The sequence below is a fragment of the Siniperca chuatsi genome, linkage group LG14, assembly GCF_020085105.1.
Source record: "Siniperca chuatsi isolate FFG_IHB_CAS linkage group LG14, ASM2008510v1, whole genome shotgun sequence".
NCBI lineage: Eukaryota > Metazoa > Chordata > Actinopteri > Centrarchiformes > Sinipercidae > Siniperca > Siniperca chuatsi.
In genome coordinates, this window is record NC_058055.1 from 19,312,732 (window position 1) to 19,330,821 (window position 18,090).

The 18,090-nt window shown below is 39.3% G+C and overlaps 1 protein-coding gene across 7 annotated transcripts in view; it reads left to right on the top strand.

Moving 5' to 3' along the window:
• The window catches only part of sh3pxd2b (SH3 and PX domains 2B), a 38,124-nt gene that overhangs the window by 11,384 nt on the left and 8,650 nt on the right, over positions 1-18,090 (top strand). For 5 of the 7 annotated variants that reach the window (XM_044222494.1, XM_044222487.1, XM_044222488.1 and 2 more), the window contains exons 3-7: positions 1,175-1,250; positions 6,572-6,648; positions 11,916-12,007; positions 16,426-16,451; positions 16,928-16,963. In XM_044222494.1, coding sequence (XP_044078429.1) covers positions 1,175-1,250; positions 6,572-6,648; positions 11,916-12,007; positions 16,426-16,451; positions 16,928-16,963 — 307 coding nt within the window. The remainder of the gene's footprint in view (positions 1-1,174; positions 1,251-6,571; positions 6,649-11,915; positions 12,008-16,425; positions 16,452-16,927; positions 16,964-18,090) is intronic. The other 2 variants (XM_044222489.1, XM_044222493.1) reach the window with 1 other exon arrangement.

Sequence of the window (18,090 nt, forward strand, 5' to 3'; positions counted from 1 at the left end):
TCGGCCAGCTCTAACTACAACTGCAGACCTTTTTAATACTTACTATGTTGTTTTTTTAGTTGGTAGCAGAGGATTAATTAATCTGGTTTCACCCTGATTTCAGTTAAAGCTTAAATAATCTCAGATTCTGCATATGAATGCAGAATCTATAGTCTGTTGGTTGCATGCAGGTAAACAGCCCGTGTGGAGAGCTTTTTTTACCTGCATTCAAATTGTCGTCAGACGATAGCTGATGGGTTCAAAGCTTAACTAACTTTGGAGCACCTTCAAATGAGGAAGTCTACATATGAGACATTTGCCCATCTGTCACTCATTTGCTAATGCAACTCATTGGTACTCAAGCATAATTTCAAAAATCAGAAAATGAGAAGTCGTTGCTGATTTGTCAGTACAGTAGTAGGGTCTGGGCGTTGAGCGAGGAGCGGAGAAAGAGAGAGAACAAATGACCGCTGGCCCCTTTTATTGACCTGGTGACATCCAGGTCACAGGTCAGACTGACCCAAGGCTGCGTTCAATGCTCTCTGGATTTTGGAATGCTGAGTTCAAATGCTCCCGGGATTTTGCAATACAAAGAGCATGCAGTCTCCTAATGAAAGTTCAGTAAAAAATCACACAAATGAGTGAATGAGTCCCAACAACATATACATGTAAGTAACCATGTACTGTATGTGAAAGCACAAAGATTTCATTAAGAGTCATGAACAAAGGAGACAAATGATGGCCAAAATGAACATGAACATAACCTATAGCTTAATGTGACAGAGGGAGAAAGCAAAACGTGTTGAAGTAGAAACAAATACTGACTCTTAAGAAAATAATGATCAAGAGAAATGGTGATCAACAGATATAAGGAACCACTACTCTCTGGCCTTAGAAAATTATGGAAACAGAAATGTTCCACTATGTCAGTGGTGCCTTGCTGCTAACAGCCCCTTTGCTGCAGCAGCATATGAAGTAGAGGGGAAAAACCATACCATCTGCTCAGGACATTCCTAATCATTGACAGGCCTTTCGTTATTGGCTGAATTCCTTGTAGGAACTGCTGATTTGTAAAAATGTGAACCCTTCCTCTCCAGCCTCAGCTATTCTGTTGTGTGTAATGTGAAGTGCATGTTTATGTGCGAGTATAAATGCTTTGTGTGCTAATAAGTTTTAATTAATTGTGGTGTTTCAGATGGAATTACTGGATAAATTCCCAGTGGAAGGAGGTCAGAAAGATCCTAAGCGCAGAATCATTCCATTCCTACCAGGTAAGAGTTAAACACACAGTGTCCCCCAAGGCCCTTTCACACACATACACATAGCAGGCACACAACTGGGACTTGTTTGGAATGAATGGAGAGAGAACTATTTTGTTATTTAGTTAAGTAATATCAACAAAAATGCCAAACATTTGCAGGTTCCAGCTTCTGAAATTTGAGGATTTGCTGCCTTCTCCCATTTATATCAATACCTTTTGGGTTTCGGCCTGTTGTTTGGACAAATCAAACAAACTGAAAGACTAAAAGATGAATCCACTAATCAAAAAAAAGTACAATGAGAATATTTGTTAGTGACAGCCCTACTTATAAGATGTACGTAACAATACAAAAAGAACAGTGAACTCATGGATTATCACTTTAATCACTCTGTATTTCCCCCTCGCTGTATTGTCGTGTCTTTGTCTCATTTCCCTTTGACTTCTCCATCACAGACATTTGCACGCATTGGGTTAAAATGTGGACAACAATGACTCACTAATAGGCTGTGAATGACAGCCGAATATTTTGCACACAAAAGAACCAACCAGAACATTCTGCTGCAACCATAATTGGTCATAACCTCACTGTTTCTGTGAACCAAGAAAGAATATGTTTTTCCATCTACTCTTTAAACATTCAGCTGATCTAATATAGCCATATTAGACAATTATATAGAATTAGTGTTGGAACCTTTTGAGAGAAACATTAAATATTTGGAATTCTGACTTAAGAATAATCTACCTGAGATCATAAAACTAAAAGGATACAATGCATAACATTCATTATGAGGTGTAAAACCTGACTTTTTACTCAAGTCCTTACTTTCCTACAAGTACAAGTGGCAACAAAGTTTGTTTGGAATATGGGCTTTGGGTGTGTTCGACCAGTTTTTGAAAAAGTTTGAGATTTAGATCCTGCTGAAAGTAATCCTTTATGCAAGTTTGCAAGAAAGCCTCACCCAAAGACCCCACCCACATCTCCCCTACCAGGCTGGGGACGAGTGGGGGATAGGATTTTCTTTGTGGCCTTGCAGGTCTGGAACTCATTGAGAGAATACACACACACACACACAAACACATACACACTCTCAGTCTGTTTGATGAACTCTGAGTAGGAGGAGGGGAAGAGGGAAGAGAGGTAGAAAAACACTTGCTTTTCATGCTATCCCCTACTATCCCAGTATACAGTCAGACAAAGCATACTCAGCATGAATACTTTTACGAATTCTCATCTACTTTAAACTCTGTCTACTTCCTACATCTACAATGTTGCTGACATTATTTATGCTCAATGCCTGCATAAATTGTGGTTTAAGAGAAGAGCTAGTCACAGATCCCAGATCGGAGCTGTGAGCTAAGACCAACTTAACAAGGCACGGAAGTGGTTTTCCCTTCACGGTTTCGTTTGTTCAAGGCCCCAAGCTGTTTTTACTTCTTTGGTATCCCCACATCAGCAAAGTGGCTTGTCTGCATGTGTGCTTAGTGAAGAATTTCTGCTGTATTTTTTGCCAGATATACACACCAAAACCTTGGCCGCTGAGTCCATCGTTTACCTCTAAGAGGAAGTTCCAAAAATTCCAAAACTTGGCCATTTAAACCCCATACCTTAATCATTTTTTTCAGGAGGTTGACTCTTGTTATCTCAAGATTGAATGATATGTGAAGAGTATCTGTAGGCCATTTAGCGTCTGAATACCCCTCCATGGTAAATTCCTTTGATAAGTTCATACATGACATTTAGATAAAAGTGATAAATTTGATCCGTTTACCCTAGAGCCATGAGCTATTGCTCTTTAAGGCAGTGTCAGCCTTTGAAAAAGAGCTGATATGCTCTTGACCAATTATCTAAACTTGGGGTTGTTAAACTATAAGTCAAAACCCAAGATGGAATGTGGGTCTGTTTCTTTAGGGCCCCTGCATGATAAAAGAGGTGATATTCTTTTATGAACTTGGATCCCAGAAGTAGAATATGAATTTGTAATTTGGGTTGACTCCCCCCCCCGTTCCTCTTAATGATAGATCTATATTTTTTTTCAGCTACTCTGTTTGGCTGGGGATCTCTCTGCCTGCCACAGTAGGAGGCACAGTATGTTGGGCAGGTCAAATATGTTTCTGTGGATCTGAATAACACAATCCCTGTCGGTCCTCTATGAAGCTACAGTTACAATGACCTTGTTGCTTATGCCTCATTCATATCACATATATCTCTTGTCTGCAGGGGGGGAAGTAATCACTGCTCTTGTATACTTGAATGTGGAGTACCAGTAGCAGACTTGCCTTTTACAGTAGCTTAGGAAGTTGCGTCTGCCCTTAGTCAAGAACTTAACTAAGAACACAGTAGTTACAACACAAACTTAGTAGCTCCACATGCATTGTTGCAGTGTTATGTAGAGCATTTTGGGGCAAGTCATTGGAGACAAGCCTCTTAAAGTCTTAAAGTCTCCTGTCTTATAACAAGGCTTATGTCAAGTTTCAAGTCTTGTACTTGTTATTACGTAACCTTAGTAGATAGTTGAAGGAAGCTCCAGGGTCCAGTTTACTAGGGCTGTACTTAACGATAATTTTTTTATGGATTAATCTAACTATTATTTCTTGGATTAGTCGATTAATCTAACAACTAATTTATTGATTATTATAATATAATTTTTTTATTACTTGATTAATATAACAATTAGTTTACCCAAAATAAATATCCAAAACATGTCTCATTAATATTTCTGTATTTTATTCAATAATTTTCTCTTAAAAACAAACACATGTAACAAGAAACAAAGTATGCACTGCAGGGCATTATTCTGCAACAAAAAATATATCTGTCTATTGAAAATACTATAATATTTGAAAGCATAAATTAATATATTATTCTATTTTTAGTAGGTTATTTCTTATGTTACCATTTTAATTCTACTTAATTCACCACCTTATTTTAGTGTTGACTCACAAACTACTTTAATCTGCTCACATTGCTTTTCCCTTTAGTTCTCTTTTCCCTGCACACACACACATACACCTACACCTCTGGTGTCTGCGCATGCACACACACCTGCTTGCCCCGCCTGCCTCTTTTTGTTTCTCTCTCCTCGTATATGTCTGCACTGTTGACTTTCTTCGTCAGCACTATGTTTTATAAGGTCCCCCAAAAAAACACAACTCCTGTGTTGGATTTTTCTCTGTAGAGCATGTGCGACTGTCAGTAGGCCGCACAGGAGAGGTAGCACGAGGGGAAATTGTGGGCGAGGTTTTAATGCTGCAGCTTGTCCTCCTGGGTAATCCATGCTTTGACCAGGTGCAGCCATACTTCATTGCGACGCATCAATGCACGATATGCAAATCGATGTATTTTCATAATCGATTCTGTCAATGAATCGTCCCAGCCCTACAATTTACAACCAAAAAACTGCACACTCTACCATGTTTGCTGTCAAAACTTTAACTAAGTCCGCTCTAGTCTGACTAGAGTCCAAGTTTTAAGTCTACGGCCTTGGTGTTATGTAAAGGTTTTAGCTACTCAAAATCCTTCTGAAGAGCCAAAATAGGGTGAAAAAACAGGAGGAATTCATGTGTGGTAAGTCCAGTGATTAAGAGGTGAGTGCTGAGAACAGCTTTCTGTGTGTGAGGTGTGTAACAACGACCCTCTCTGTGTTGCCATCTCTATCTGTCTCTTCTCTCCATCTTCCTCCCTCACTCTCCCCAGGAAACAAAAGTTGTTTGATACCCTTGGTCATTGCTGGCTCTGAGATTTGCCATAAAGTCAGCTTTCCTTCCTTCCCTCCCTCCTCCCTCCCCAGACAAGTCCGTTTCTCGGCTGCACCCATGAGCTGCCGTGCATACAGAGTGGGCAGTGTTGAGTCAGTGCTTCTCTCCTGACCCCTGAGAGCTTTGGAAAACCGTCAAGAAAGCTTTCTGTTAGAGAGTTAGAGAGAGAGAGAGTTAGAGAGAGAGAGAGAGAGAGAGAGAGAGAATAAATATGTCCAGGGGTTGACTTTCAGATCTCTTTGGTCTTCGTGAGCGGTCCAGACAGTGTGTCCTTTCGGCTGCTCTGGCAAGATGTTGCCAACACTTTAGAGATTTGGAATGTCTTTTTCATTCTTCATCTAGTTAATCTCCTTTTTAATAGTCTCCCTCATGTACGTGCTATACTGTTCTCCTCTGCACAAATGTGGAAAGAAATTAGGCTGGTCAGACCATGCACACTTTTTACATTTCCTATCAATAAACAGTCATCAGGATTCATCATGTAGGGACCTTGAATACGGTTGAGTAAAGGTTAAATGACTTGCCCACTGACATTCAGCTTACTTTCTAGTTTGCCAAGATAGGCTGTTGTTGTGATGTTTCCTATAGTAGCAGGAGAGTTGTGAGTATCGCTGTCTGGAGCTGGTGTGCTGGCTGGGAAACTGTCTCGTCCTCTCTGGCTGTTAGCTTCGCAGTAGCAACTGTAAGGACAGTTTGCTAACCCACAACCTAGCTAACGTTAGTTAAATTACTTGCTGTGTTGTTGTTCGCTCTATATCATGGTATTTGTCATTGTATTGTATTTCTCCAGAATCACATGCTCCAAGTATTCTCTAAACAAATACCATAATCCCTTGATGGAAGTGATGCAGTGACTTCTCAAAACATGTCCCTTTTTGTGTTCAGGATCTTGTTACAGCCTTGACTTCCTGCCCAGTTTAAATGTTTGCATTAGAGCTGTCTCAGTAAATTTACTGGAGAAACTTCAGCAGCTAAAATGAGGAAAAAAATAGGTGTTTGCTCTGAAATTTCCTGCGTACTGTTAAATTAGAATGTTTTAAGAGGCCTATTTGTTGCCATTTCTTGTTATTGTTATGGCGACCCAACTTGTCTGTGCCTGTGGTTATTTGTGCCCGGAGATAAGAGCAGGGTAGTAGCATTTAAGCTGACATAATTTGCTTTCCTCAAATCATTTATTCATGACTTGGAAAGGCCAGCTATTCACCTAGCTCTTTACCCACCTCATTGTGCTGTCAGTGTTATTGATGACATGACTGTATTGTGTCTGCATGCTAATTCACTAACCAATAGCCACTGTGTCCTCATTGTCCTTCAGTGGACCCCTAACTTTTTAAAGTTGCTCTTGACAAGAGCATGGTAATATTGCTTTTATGTATGTAACAAATACATGTTAATTATAAAGAATGATGATTAGAATATATTATATAATTTTGCTGTGGAATACTGGTAGCAACACTGATTATCTCCGTTCCTGTTCTGTTGTAAAATTGTCTTTGAAAATTTGAATTTGAATTTGATTTGATTTTAAGTTTGGCTTTTCTGACTTCTAAGTCTGTTTTTTCTACTTTGTTACAGGGAAGATCCTGTTTAGGAGGAGCCATATTAGAGATGTGGCCATGAAAAGGCTAAGGCCCATCAATGAGTATTGCAGGGTGAGTATATTGACCAATCAGTTACTTTAACCTGGACATCTGTAATGATCATATTTTTTTGTAGTTCATGAAAGCTACACTGACCAGTGAGCATTTACATCTTCAGCACAAAGTACTAAATCAAGGTAGAAAGTACAGTGGTCAGGGGAAAAGAAAATAAGTATCCACCCACATTGTATCAACTTAGTCATGAACAGGAAAATGGAAAATAATCTTTTCATGCCCTCTATGTATATATGAGCAGCACAAGTTGCTGTTTCTTTCAGTACATTCAGGATTACGCTGAGCAACCCGACCATCTGATTTCAGTAGAACTTATTTATGTTTGAATACATGTCTTGGTTTGGGATTTTTCGTGTGACAACTGCACTGTCACAAATTTGTAAGCCATCTTCATCTTTATTCAGATATTCCATATGTGAAACAGACACACAGGTGTTAAAATTTCAAACACGTGGTTATATTCATTAAAGTTAAGCTCATAGCCACACTGCAAGATTTGCATAACAATCAGATTTATAGGATTACATTGTTCCAAGAACAGCTGTATGAATAATGCACATTGCCCTTGCCTTCTAAATTGGTACTGTGTGGTGTGTGCCATGCTAAACTCCCTGGAGCAAGCCTTTGTGACAGCAGGCATCCACCTTGCTGAGGTGTCCTAAAAGCTCCCCAGGTGCTCAGTAGCTGACTGTGACCTCTTTGCTAGAGGAGACAAACAAAAGAGAATTTCTCTCAAGGGATTGATAGATGAGCGTAAATCTGTTTCTGTGTAGCTAAATGTGAATATGTCATTGTACCTCCCAAAGGTACAGGAAACCCTCATGACCCCTCTGGACAAGATCATTTATAAATGTACTTTATATGTTTCTGCTGTTAAGTTGCTGTCAGTGACAGAAGACAGAATGGACTCCACTTTTGTAGAGTATAGAAATGTGTTGTAGTGTGTTGGTTGGGTCTGATTTACCATTAGAAATACAGCAGCTCCTTCCACCAGTTAAAACAGAGATAATGTAAAGCCTGTGCATTATCCAGCCCATTACATGGCTTTTTACCAAAGAGATTAATCACTTGGCCTCAAGAAAGGAAAAGAAATGCACTGTACATTCTCAGGCTCCACTGTAGTAGAACTGCAACCATAAAACTGCCAATAGCTAGTAACTAATTGCTACAATTTGACAGAAATGTAACCACAGCAACCTAAATGAACACATTATGATTGATGTTCAGCTTCTTAGCAACAAGACAAAGTTGTGTTCCCTTGAAGTAAATTCAAAGCAATAGTTTTAAAATTTCCATTTTTCTAAATTAAGTTATCAACTGTTTATCTGCAGTAACCAAGGAGTGAGTCTGTTTTGCAGCCAGGTGTCATTATTTTCTATGATCAGACATTTCCAAACAGATATCTTGACCACAACGTCACATGATTTAGGTGTGAAACAGTGCTCTGGTATTCAGAAATACCAGGCAAGATGAGCTGTTGTTGTATGTCATGTTGTGGTGGTAACTATCTGCAGAGAGTTGTGCCAATGGCAATGTGCTTGCTGGTGCTGAGTTTGCTCCAGTCAGCACATCCACTGTTTTTGTTAAATTTTACAGGCTTGCCTTAGGGCCTCTAAACCATACACACCTCCTTGTGTCTCTCTGAAAGAGGAAATTTGAGGATATTTTTACAAGTTAGTTCTGACTTAGTTCTTACTCATGCCTTCTTGTATTTTCAACTGTATTATTTTATCATGGGATCACTTCTCTTCTCCATAAAGAGCCTCATGAAACCATCACTGTACAAATTAGTTTCTGATATGGTGCCAATAGGCCTTTTGTCATTTCTTCCTTCCTGAATAAAAATAACAATTCACAAGGCCTCAGAGTGAAGAGAAAAGTCGTATGTATGATAAACAATGTTGAGGACTTGAGGGGGCACAACTATAACTCTAGTGTCGTCTGGGGTTAAAGGAATGCACAGCTGGTACATCTTTAACCACTTAGGAGAAAAATAAGAGTTTGGGGGAGGAATGGGTAGAGTTGTTGGTTTGTGTGTATGGGTGTGGATGTTTATGGGAATAGCTGAGCCACATCAGTGGTGTTGCTACAGTCAGAGTTTTTATTGTGGAAATGTCTGAAAAGTTATAAAAATTGCACTTACCTGTTGTGGAGTTGAATAAATGTGGAGTGGAAATTAATACAGTCCTGTCACACTGCTTTTAAATTTTAGCAGTGGGAAGTCACAATTCGCCAGCCACTGAGCCAAATGCTATCTCACACATCAACAGTGTCTGTCACACATAGTGATTTAACATCATTGAGCCCTATGATAGCATCATGGCAGGTCGGATTTCAGAATGCAGTGTTTGCAGTGAATTCTGGGTATTACAGTGAATGCTGAAACAAATCTGAACTTGACTGCATGCAAAAAAATGGCATTTTCATCCACCCCTGCATGCAGTCAGGTTGATGAGGTGAAACTTCATGTTTTTCTTAGGGAAGTGCTAAGTCAGCCCTTCTGTTGTACAGCTGAGACTTTAACCTGACTCATATGGAATTTCCCTGGTTATAAAGTCATGTTTTTACTCAAGTCAGGAAACACAGTCGGATATCAAAGAAAGAAAAAAGAAAGAAACATGGAATTAGGGATTGTTTGCATAAACCAAGAATAAGACTGAAAGGTCACACAGCTTGATGACATGCATCACATCAAAAAGTCTATTAAGTAATAAAGCAATTTCCACTTTCATTAATCAGTATTCAAAAGTTTGAAAAGATAATGTGTTTGTAACTAAAAGCATCAAGACTTTGCATAAATAATCCCTCAAAATGTCCTTAATTCTGAGGCTAGTAGTCTTTTTTTGAGAGCAAATGCTCCAAACAGTGGATATTTTCAAAATATATTCACAATATACATATACATCTTTAACCTCCTTTTGTTGTTGGTGTTTTTCAAGACTGAGGATCCCCATTTGCTGTATGTGTCTACATGTGAAAAGTTATTGTGCACAGATACAACACAGTCACACTGTACTGTACCTGATAGGAGTGCACAAGTAGATCTCTCATTTCCATTACCTATTTTTCCTTGGAGAAAACAACAACACACATGTGCACACACACACGCACACACACACACACACACACACACACACACACGCACACGCAGGCCTACACAATTACCTTAATGCTGCCTGCTGTAAAGAACACCCATAAAGTCCATTTGCTGTAATGTACCCTGAGCCTCCCTCCCGTCTCCTCCCTGGGGAGAATTGTAATGAGTGGATGGGCCACAAGCTGACATGAGGAGAGGAATAAATCCTAGGAGAGGATATCCAGCACAGGATGCACTCTGACCTCAGGCACAGTGCAGCGTTCTGGGCCGTAGGATTAGAGATTGGGGGGGAGGGGGTCCTCCGGAGGTCACTAGTAAAAATTCTTAAATCAGCTACTTAGCTTTGCTTTTTCAAGATATGGATGAATCTACTATAAAAAGGGAGATTTTGAGGTCATGTTGATGCATAATAATCAATATTATTAGAGCAATATTGTACGTACCATGAATCAACAAATATATAAGTGGTCACACTCCGTATGACTTTGGCTAATGCAAAACACTAATTATATTTTGTCGATGGCAGTAGTCAAACTCATTTCCTTCAACACAAGCTGTTGGCATGGACTTATGGTCATAAGTATGACAAGGCAAATGTGGCACATGGGACAAGGGCACCTTGGTTGGGTCTTTGGCATCCATTCCATGTTCGTCAGCCCTAACTTTATATCAGTGAGTGTCAGAGTGTGAGAGGTAGACAGAGACTCTGCTCCCTTAAAGGACTGAAGTGAAACACTTAGGAGTATTACAATCAGAGATAGAGGCCAGCTTGATGGATAGCATTGAGCTCTGCCTGCCAACAAAAGGAGAAGGAGTGGCCTAGCTCCCTTAGCTGTAAGAGAGACAGTCACCACGGGGTCGTTGGCGACAGTTATTCTGTCTTCTGGTTTGGGGCATCAAGCTGTTGAGGTGATTATCTGTTTCACTGCAGCCCTTTAGTGGTTTGGTTGAAAGAGTAGGAGAAGCAGATTAAACAGACAAGAGAGAGAACAAAAAAAGGTCTAGAAACAGAGACTGCAATAACATGACTAGCTGTGTGTAATAAAGAGAAAGCTGAATGTGTTGTTTGTGAATGTATGAATGTTTGGCTTTCATCTCCGACCCTATTGTCAGGGCTCATCTCTCTGCTGCTAGTGATCCTCTACAGAGGTATAAGATTAGGGAAGAAGGTAGGCGAGACGGATCAATGAACTGAGCTCAGAACCAGAGAAGAGAAGGAACCAGCTGGTGTGATAGTGATTGAAAAACACTGCAAAAAGAGATTACTAATTTTACTTATTATTGATGCGCTTTTATTTTTTTGAGTTTTTGATCTTCATACTGAAATTGAACACCAGTGGGGACAATAACAAATATGAGAAACTAGAAATAATGTTAGAAAGTAGAGGGCACATACGTCTGCCCAGGCTGCACAATCCTCTAAATGTGTTAGTTTAATAAGATGTTTTTTATTTTCATTTGGAATTGTGCAAAATTTCAATGAGTCAGATTCATATTGCTGCAGTGCCATCAAATATTGCACTTCATTCACTTGAATTTGGTATGTGCCTATGTCATCTGAAAGTCAATTGCACAATATGTTCATCATTATTGCAGCTTATGTAAAATAGGCCACACCTACAAAAATGTGGTAATCAAAAACAGTATGGCATATTAAAAAACAAAACTTTTTTGAGGTTATCCAAATTTCATGTATTAAATGTGAAGAGGATTGGATGGAATGTATGGGAGGAGTGCTGAAACAAGAAAACAAACAAGAACATTTGTTTTGAGGCAGAAATGGGCAGGGCCTCTACTAATGTTTTGTCTTAAACAAGGAATCTGAAAAAAATTATTTAACTTTAACGCATCACTGTTTATGAGACAAGAGCAAGAAAGGGAAATGTTTATTAAATGTGACGGGGGGTAATTTTGACAAATGAAAATTAGATAAAACAAATTGCTCCATGCTCCATGTACATTGTGACATTTATATCTGTACAGGAGGGTAATATGAAAATGCCCTTACGTACTATATGTCGTAATTGCTTGTTCTGTGACTTAATGGAAGCCAGGCACCCAATGAACACTATGTTTAGCATCTGGTTGACTTCTGTATGTACTGCAGTGATTGTGCATGTCAGTTTGTGTGGTTACCTAAGTTTCCTGCTATCTTTTGTGCCTGCAGGCCCTCATTCAGCTACCAGTCTACATCTCCCAGTGTGAGGAGGTCAGAGTGTTTTTTGAGACCAGACCTGAAGACCTCAACCCACCCAAGGAGTAAGTACCACACATGGGCACACACGTAGACACACACACACCTCCTCAACTATTAGAAACCCCAAGGCTCACATACAATGGCAAACACCCATCATTGTTCCCCTGACTGATGTCATATCATGTCACATCCCGTCCCGCCAACATTTACTCCTAGCCTGCCGGTAATGAACATTCATTACACCCTCTAATGGATATGATTTCATACTGTTGCACTTCCTGTTGGATTTTTCTAGCAGAAATACACTTAACGGGTCGCTTTTTAAATGCTGAGTTAGCATTTAAGCAAGTAGCTGCAGCTCAGTTCAGCCACCAGGCTCCAGACAGCCGAGACTGCATAGTTGCTCTGAAGGCGTGCAGACCTGCTCTGTTGTCTCTTGTAAATCTCACTCAACACATTAGAATCATATCCAGCGCTGACAGTTACTATGTGCCAAAACTGAGACATCAGCAGGCAATGAATGCCAGCGTCCAACACACACAAGCACGTGTGTGACACACGTAACTTCACACACAGGCCTCAGTTACCAATGTGTTTTTATTAAGGTTTACCAGCACCTTCAAGGCAGTGGAGGTTACGGGTGGCTGGTTTCATAGACCATAATGTGGGACTCACATTTTGACCCTGGAGATGGTTTTTACACCAACAGCTGTCAGCTGAGTGATGAGTTTTAACCTCTCTGTCATCACATACTGATGTGTGGCACTGGCCGTTGAAAAGTTGCCTCAGTCGGCAGGAAATTGAGTTGATAAGTTCTGTGATATATGCCGGGAGGGCATGTAGGGCCAGCAGTAAGCTAGCATATAAAAAGAGTGTGTTTTTAAATTTGCAAGACTTTGTTGCAAATCTGGGTCACAGAAGTGAGACTATCACTATATCCCAATCTCTTACTACAAACTTAATACTATACTACACTGCAATAATAATTTGAACCTAACATAACTGTGCACTATTTTCCAGGTGCTATAGGAGAAATGAATGTACTTCATCATTTTGTACTACTACTAGCAAAATGTTTTTCAAAGTATTATTACTTAATTTGTTGTTTCCTTGACCTGTCGCATCAGTGTCACTTGAAGTTATTTGCGTTGTGCATTGTGGGACAGTGTCCATCAACACCACATGCTGCCATTTTCAAATATACGTCATTAATTCATTTGTCAGCATAGATACACTACATACTCAAAAAGATGCTTAGAACTGGCATCCAATTTGGACACAGCTTAAAATTTTTCTCTTAGTTATTTTTATGTCCTTAAGCAAAGTTTCTTTCTCTGACACGGCTTGGTTCAGGCAGCCACAGTCTTGCACTTGCCTAGTGCAGGTGTGATTGTGTCTTTTTCATATACCAATTGTCCCCCCTGTCAACTTGACATTTATACTCAGTGAAACTGCTGAACCAGTGAAATTGCAAAATGTTGCTCCACTTTTAGATTCATTTTTAATGCTGTAGTGTAGTAATCCTGGTGCATTTTCCCAAAAGCCAATTTTTGTAGATTTTTTGTGATTTATATCTTTCAAATTTTCTTTTCTTTTTTTTTTTTTTTTTTTTTGGACAAAAATGAGACAATCCCTGTGGCTATCGATGCAGTCTGTATTCATTTCAGCCCTTCATTTACTGTGTACCTGGGCTGGTGTGCATCTGCTGTCTGCCACAGTGTTTTGATACTACAGCGAGAATTTTCAAATTTTACACATTTTGGCTTTAAGTTTTATTTTGAAACTTCTTCTCAAATAACATTACATCTTATCGAAAGCAGTCCAATATTTACATTCATATTCTTGGTATTTCGCTAATATCTATCAGGAATGACTTGCACTGAGTGAGCAGATGGGGGTTCTTGCTCAAGGACAATTAACAGGACACAGCTGTTATGAGGACTGAGTATGAGACAGGAACTTGACATCTATAATGTGGATGGATTTAATGTCACTTTGGACTGTACTGTCTGTTGCAGTCAGGTGGATTATTGAGTTTGCTGTATTGCTCAGGCCTGTGATAATATAATCAGAATTGTGTCACTCAGTAGAGATGCTTCTCTTATTCCAACATTGTTAGTAAATACCATAACCCTCTGTAACTCTATATATCTGCATGTGATCAATATACACAATATACAGTATGTACATACACACTTGTTCTTCTGTCCTGCCTCAGAGGAGGCTGCCAAGGGCACATACCTCCTTACTCCTCATACAAAACCCCAGCATGTGTTGGGAGAGGCAGGAAAGAGGCGGAGCATTCTCTTGAGGCGGAGGAATATAGGAAAGACCTTGGTTTGTCTTTATTGAAATTGGATTACTGCTTTCTGCTAGTGCAGCCTGTTGTTTGGCTGATTGACAACAGGGCTGGTGTACAGACACAGCAGCCACTGTGGGAGAAGATTTATCATGGCCTATAAATCTACTGCACTGAGAGGGACATCTTAGACTTTCTCCGTAAGAGCAGCAAAGTAAGAGGAGAGGAAAAGGAGTACTTAAATGTAAAGAGGAAGTAGAGGGTCAGAGAACCAGAAAAGATGGGTGAAAAGTGAAGGAGTCTGCTGAAAAGGGAAATGTTGCAACAAGGATGGAGAAAGGAAAATGAGAAAGTAAGGGAGATCATAGGGGAAGAAAATAGAATTGGATGGTGGATCAAGATGGAATAAGAGCTGGATGGAAAGAATGAAGAGGAGCTCGTATACAACTAGGACAGAAGGAGATGAAGGGATGGGTTAAGGTGAAGTGGTGGGGACAGAGAGAGAGATTAAGAGAGGAGGGATTTCATTAATCATTCAAATAAATAATGTACGAGTCCTCTGTGGTACAGCACCTGTTTACTGTAAGGTTTGGCTCCAGGTGTAAAAACTTGATAGCTTTTATTTTAATGGGTCTGCAAGAATCAGAGCCCAGAGTGAATATATCAATATGATCTCCTGTAGTTGAAGGTTTGATAGATGCATCATTTGCCTCTTTTCTGTAACAGCAAACCTGTAAAGTGTGTTCTCATGATTCCTCTGTAGTTATAATTTGATATCCCATTTATCATGTCAGTGGCCACCATATGAGCCATGGTTGCCTGATGTGAACGTTCCCATGAAAGTTGAAATTGAAGTTGGCTCCAGTGCTAAGGTTGTTGCTTTTTTCATAACCAGCCTCAGAGTAACTTGAAATCTTATAAGTGGGAGGATTCATTTGATTTGATAATCTAAACTAGTTACACTGAAATAATCATGTTTGGCAAAGGATACAGGTCAGTGGCTATATCTGGTGCATTACATGACTCAGGTTTAACCTCCGTACAAAACAAAGCATACACATACTGTACACACACATTCCTGCTCTATAATAATCCAGATCATTGGTACTGCTTTGGTTGGCCCGGCCGGGGATATTTTTTTATAGTACATTAATGGTCATACTTGAGGGTAAAGATTTATTGAGACTTAAGCCTCTGTAAGTAACAGTTCTGCCGATCGAACAATGCTGTATGTGGCTGAGAGCATTCATGTTGATGCAGGGAAACAAGCAGTAGTTGCCAAGGAAAATTATCAAGGGAGATGAAGGAGGGAGTTAAGTAGACATGGAAGATGTGAGATGGAAAAAGGAAGGCGATGGAAGGCCATAAAGTAAGAGAGTAATATTTAGATAACAAAGAGGGAGAGACAGAGCGAGTGAGAAAGTAAAATGCTGAGCATTAGCCACCATTGACTTTTTGGGGCATCTGGACATTGAATCAGCTCCTGTCTGCTGCTGTGGAGTGATGGTCTATTTATCTGGCTAATGTCTAAACCAGACACAGCAGATGCTGTATTGAATTTAACATCAGACTAAATTTCAGAGATCAGCTATCTTGAGGCTCTTTATTCACATTGGAGAGAGAGGCTGAGAGATAGATCCTTTTCTCGTGTATCTGTAGCATATTAATAGATCTAACAGATATTGAGAATGTTAGCAATTATTGTTAATTCTTTGCTGGAGTAATCAGTGTAAGTGTTGTGCTGTGGCACCATGACAAATTCAAAAATCAAATGAAACAATTCAAAATGTGATCAAATTAAATAAATTCAGTTCATTTAAAAAGCATCATTAGTGCCAGTTTGCCACGCAAAGTTAATAACTGAAAACATCAATAGTAACAGAAATAATAGTAACAACAGTAGTATTATAATGAAGTAAATAAATACAACCAAACATCTTGGAATACAAGAATAAACCCTTACTGTCTTTACAAGGGTCATTCCCTTGTAAAGTATAGATTAAAGATAACAAATCACTGAAAGTAATATGAGTCTGATTAAATAATTAGGGCCACTGTCTTATCTTTTTTCAAGTTTTAAGACAATTTGTGACATCCATGAGATGAATTATTATAAATATTGATAATGGCACTTAATGGAATATCTCCTTAGCTGATGTGATGATTTCCTCTCTTGAACAGGGAACCCATCGGAAAGAAGAAATCAGGTAAGACACAGCTTTATTTGTGTATTTGAAATGAAAATGGGGTTAGGTGGCCTTGGCTATGGTGTGTTATTTAGTCTTGAAATAAGTGCAGAGGACAAATAGAATCAGGTACTTTGTTGTTTTATTGCTTTTATGAGGCTCCACTTTTTAAGACTTCTTTTCATTACCAATACAAGTTTTCTACAATTCATCTGTAGTATATAATATGACATTATCTCCATCTAGTGGTCACAGAGTTTTACACAAGTAAAGAAACAAAAAAAAAACAAAACAAAACATGAATTCCACCAGCCTAAATGTTCTTGTTTCATTAACAAAGACATATTTTGTCTATACTGGAGTTGACTATTCTTGTACCGGCAACAAAGAAACCACCTTTGCCATTGTTTCACTGATTCTTTTTATATTCTCTCTATCCTCTTGCATCCATGTACATTTTTTCAGTTTTATTCTCCATTCATTTTCCTTTCCATCAGGGATTGTGGAGAGAGCGACTACTTTCCTAAAGCGAGGTAGTAAACACTTAGTCGTGCTGTGTGTGTGACCCAGCAGGTTGCTTCTGGCCTGTCCCCCCTCTCCTCCCCTGGCCTGGGCAGGTGGGATGTGACTCTATTGAAGGCTCGGGGCTTGCATTGGTTCCGTAAAGACTACGCATACGATATAGTTGGTGATCTTCAGACCCTGTGTGGCTAATTTCTTTGGTGTAATTAAGTACTTTGCGTTGGGACAGAGTAGAAAAGACTGAAGATAAAGCCAGGATTTTAACTGTGCATCTAAATGAAATAGATATACCGTCAATGCAACAGGGCCATATACTGTAGATCAGCTATGCGTTCAGCATCAGGCAGCTGATCTTCCAAGTTCAAACTAGCCTAGGTAAGCTTGCCTACCGATCTGCTATTGGCAGGAATTCATTTTTATATTTAATATTTTCATATTAAAATTTCTGATTGACAGAATTGAGAATCTATTGCAGATTAATGTGAAAAAAAATTGTTTAATTAAACCCATTTGCTTAGCTTGCTGCTGCTCACTGAAGGATGTGCACGGAAGGACAACCTGTGGTATTTTAAGTTATTTTATGAACCATACAATAAAAATTTTACCACATCTGTACTTTTCAGATTTACAGATTATATTTAAGTCTTTTGTCTGCAGACACATGATTTCTGTCTGCCTGTGTGTTACGAACACATTTGTTGAAAATGTGTCCATCAGCACCTTCAGTGATCTGCATACTGTGGCAGATTTTAATGTCCTTTCACCATTCCTGCTCTTGATGCTAAGGCATAAGGAGTGTTAAAATAGCAATGTGCTATGTGTCAGCCAAAAGGTATTTTGTTTTCAATTAATCTTTTATATGTAAGTAAATTTAATCTATCAGGGTTTGTTCTAGACACGTTTTTAAAGAACAACATCAATCTTGAGAAAAGAGCCATAGTGATATGAGTTTGTGCTACTGATTGTATTGTGGGCCCTCATGTGTTAAAGTTGATTTCTCTCAGGCTGGCTTGTTGCTAACATTGGTGGTGGGTCTTAGTGGTGCTGGTTTGTTTCTGTGTGGAAGTCACAGCCATGTTGATGATTGACTTAACCCTCTACACTTTTTAAATCCCTACCTTTTACTCCCATTCTCCAT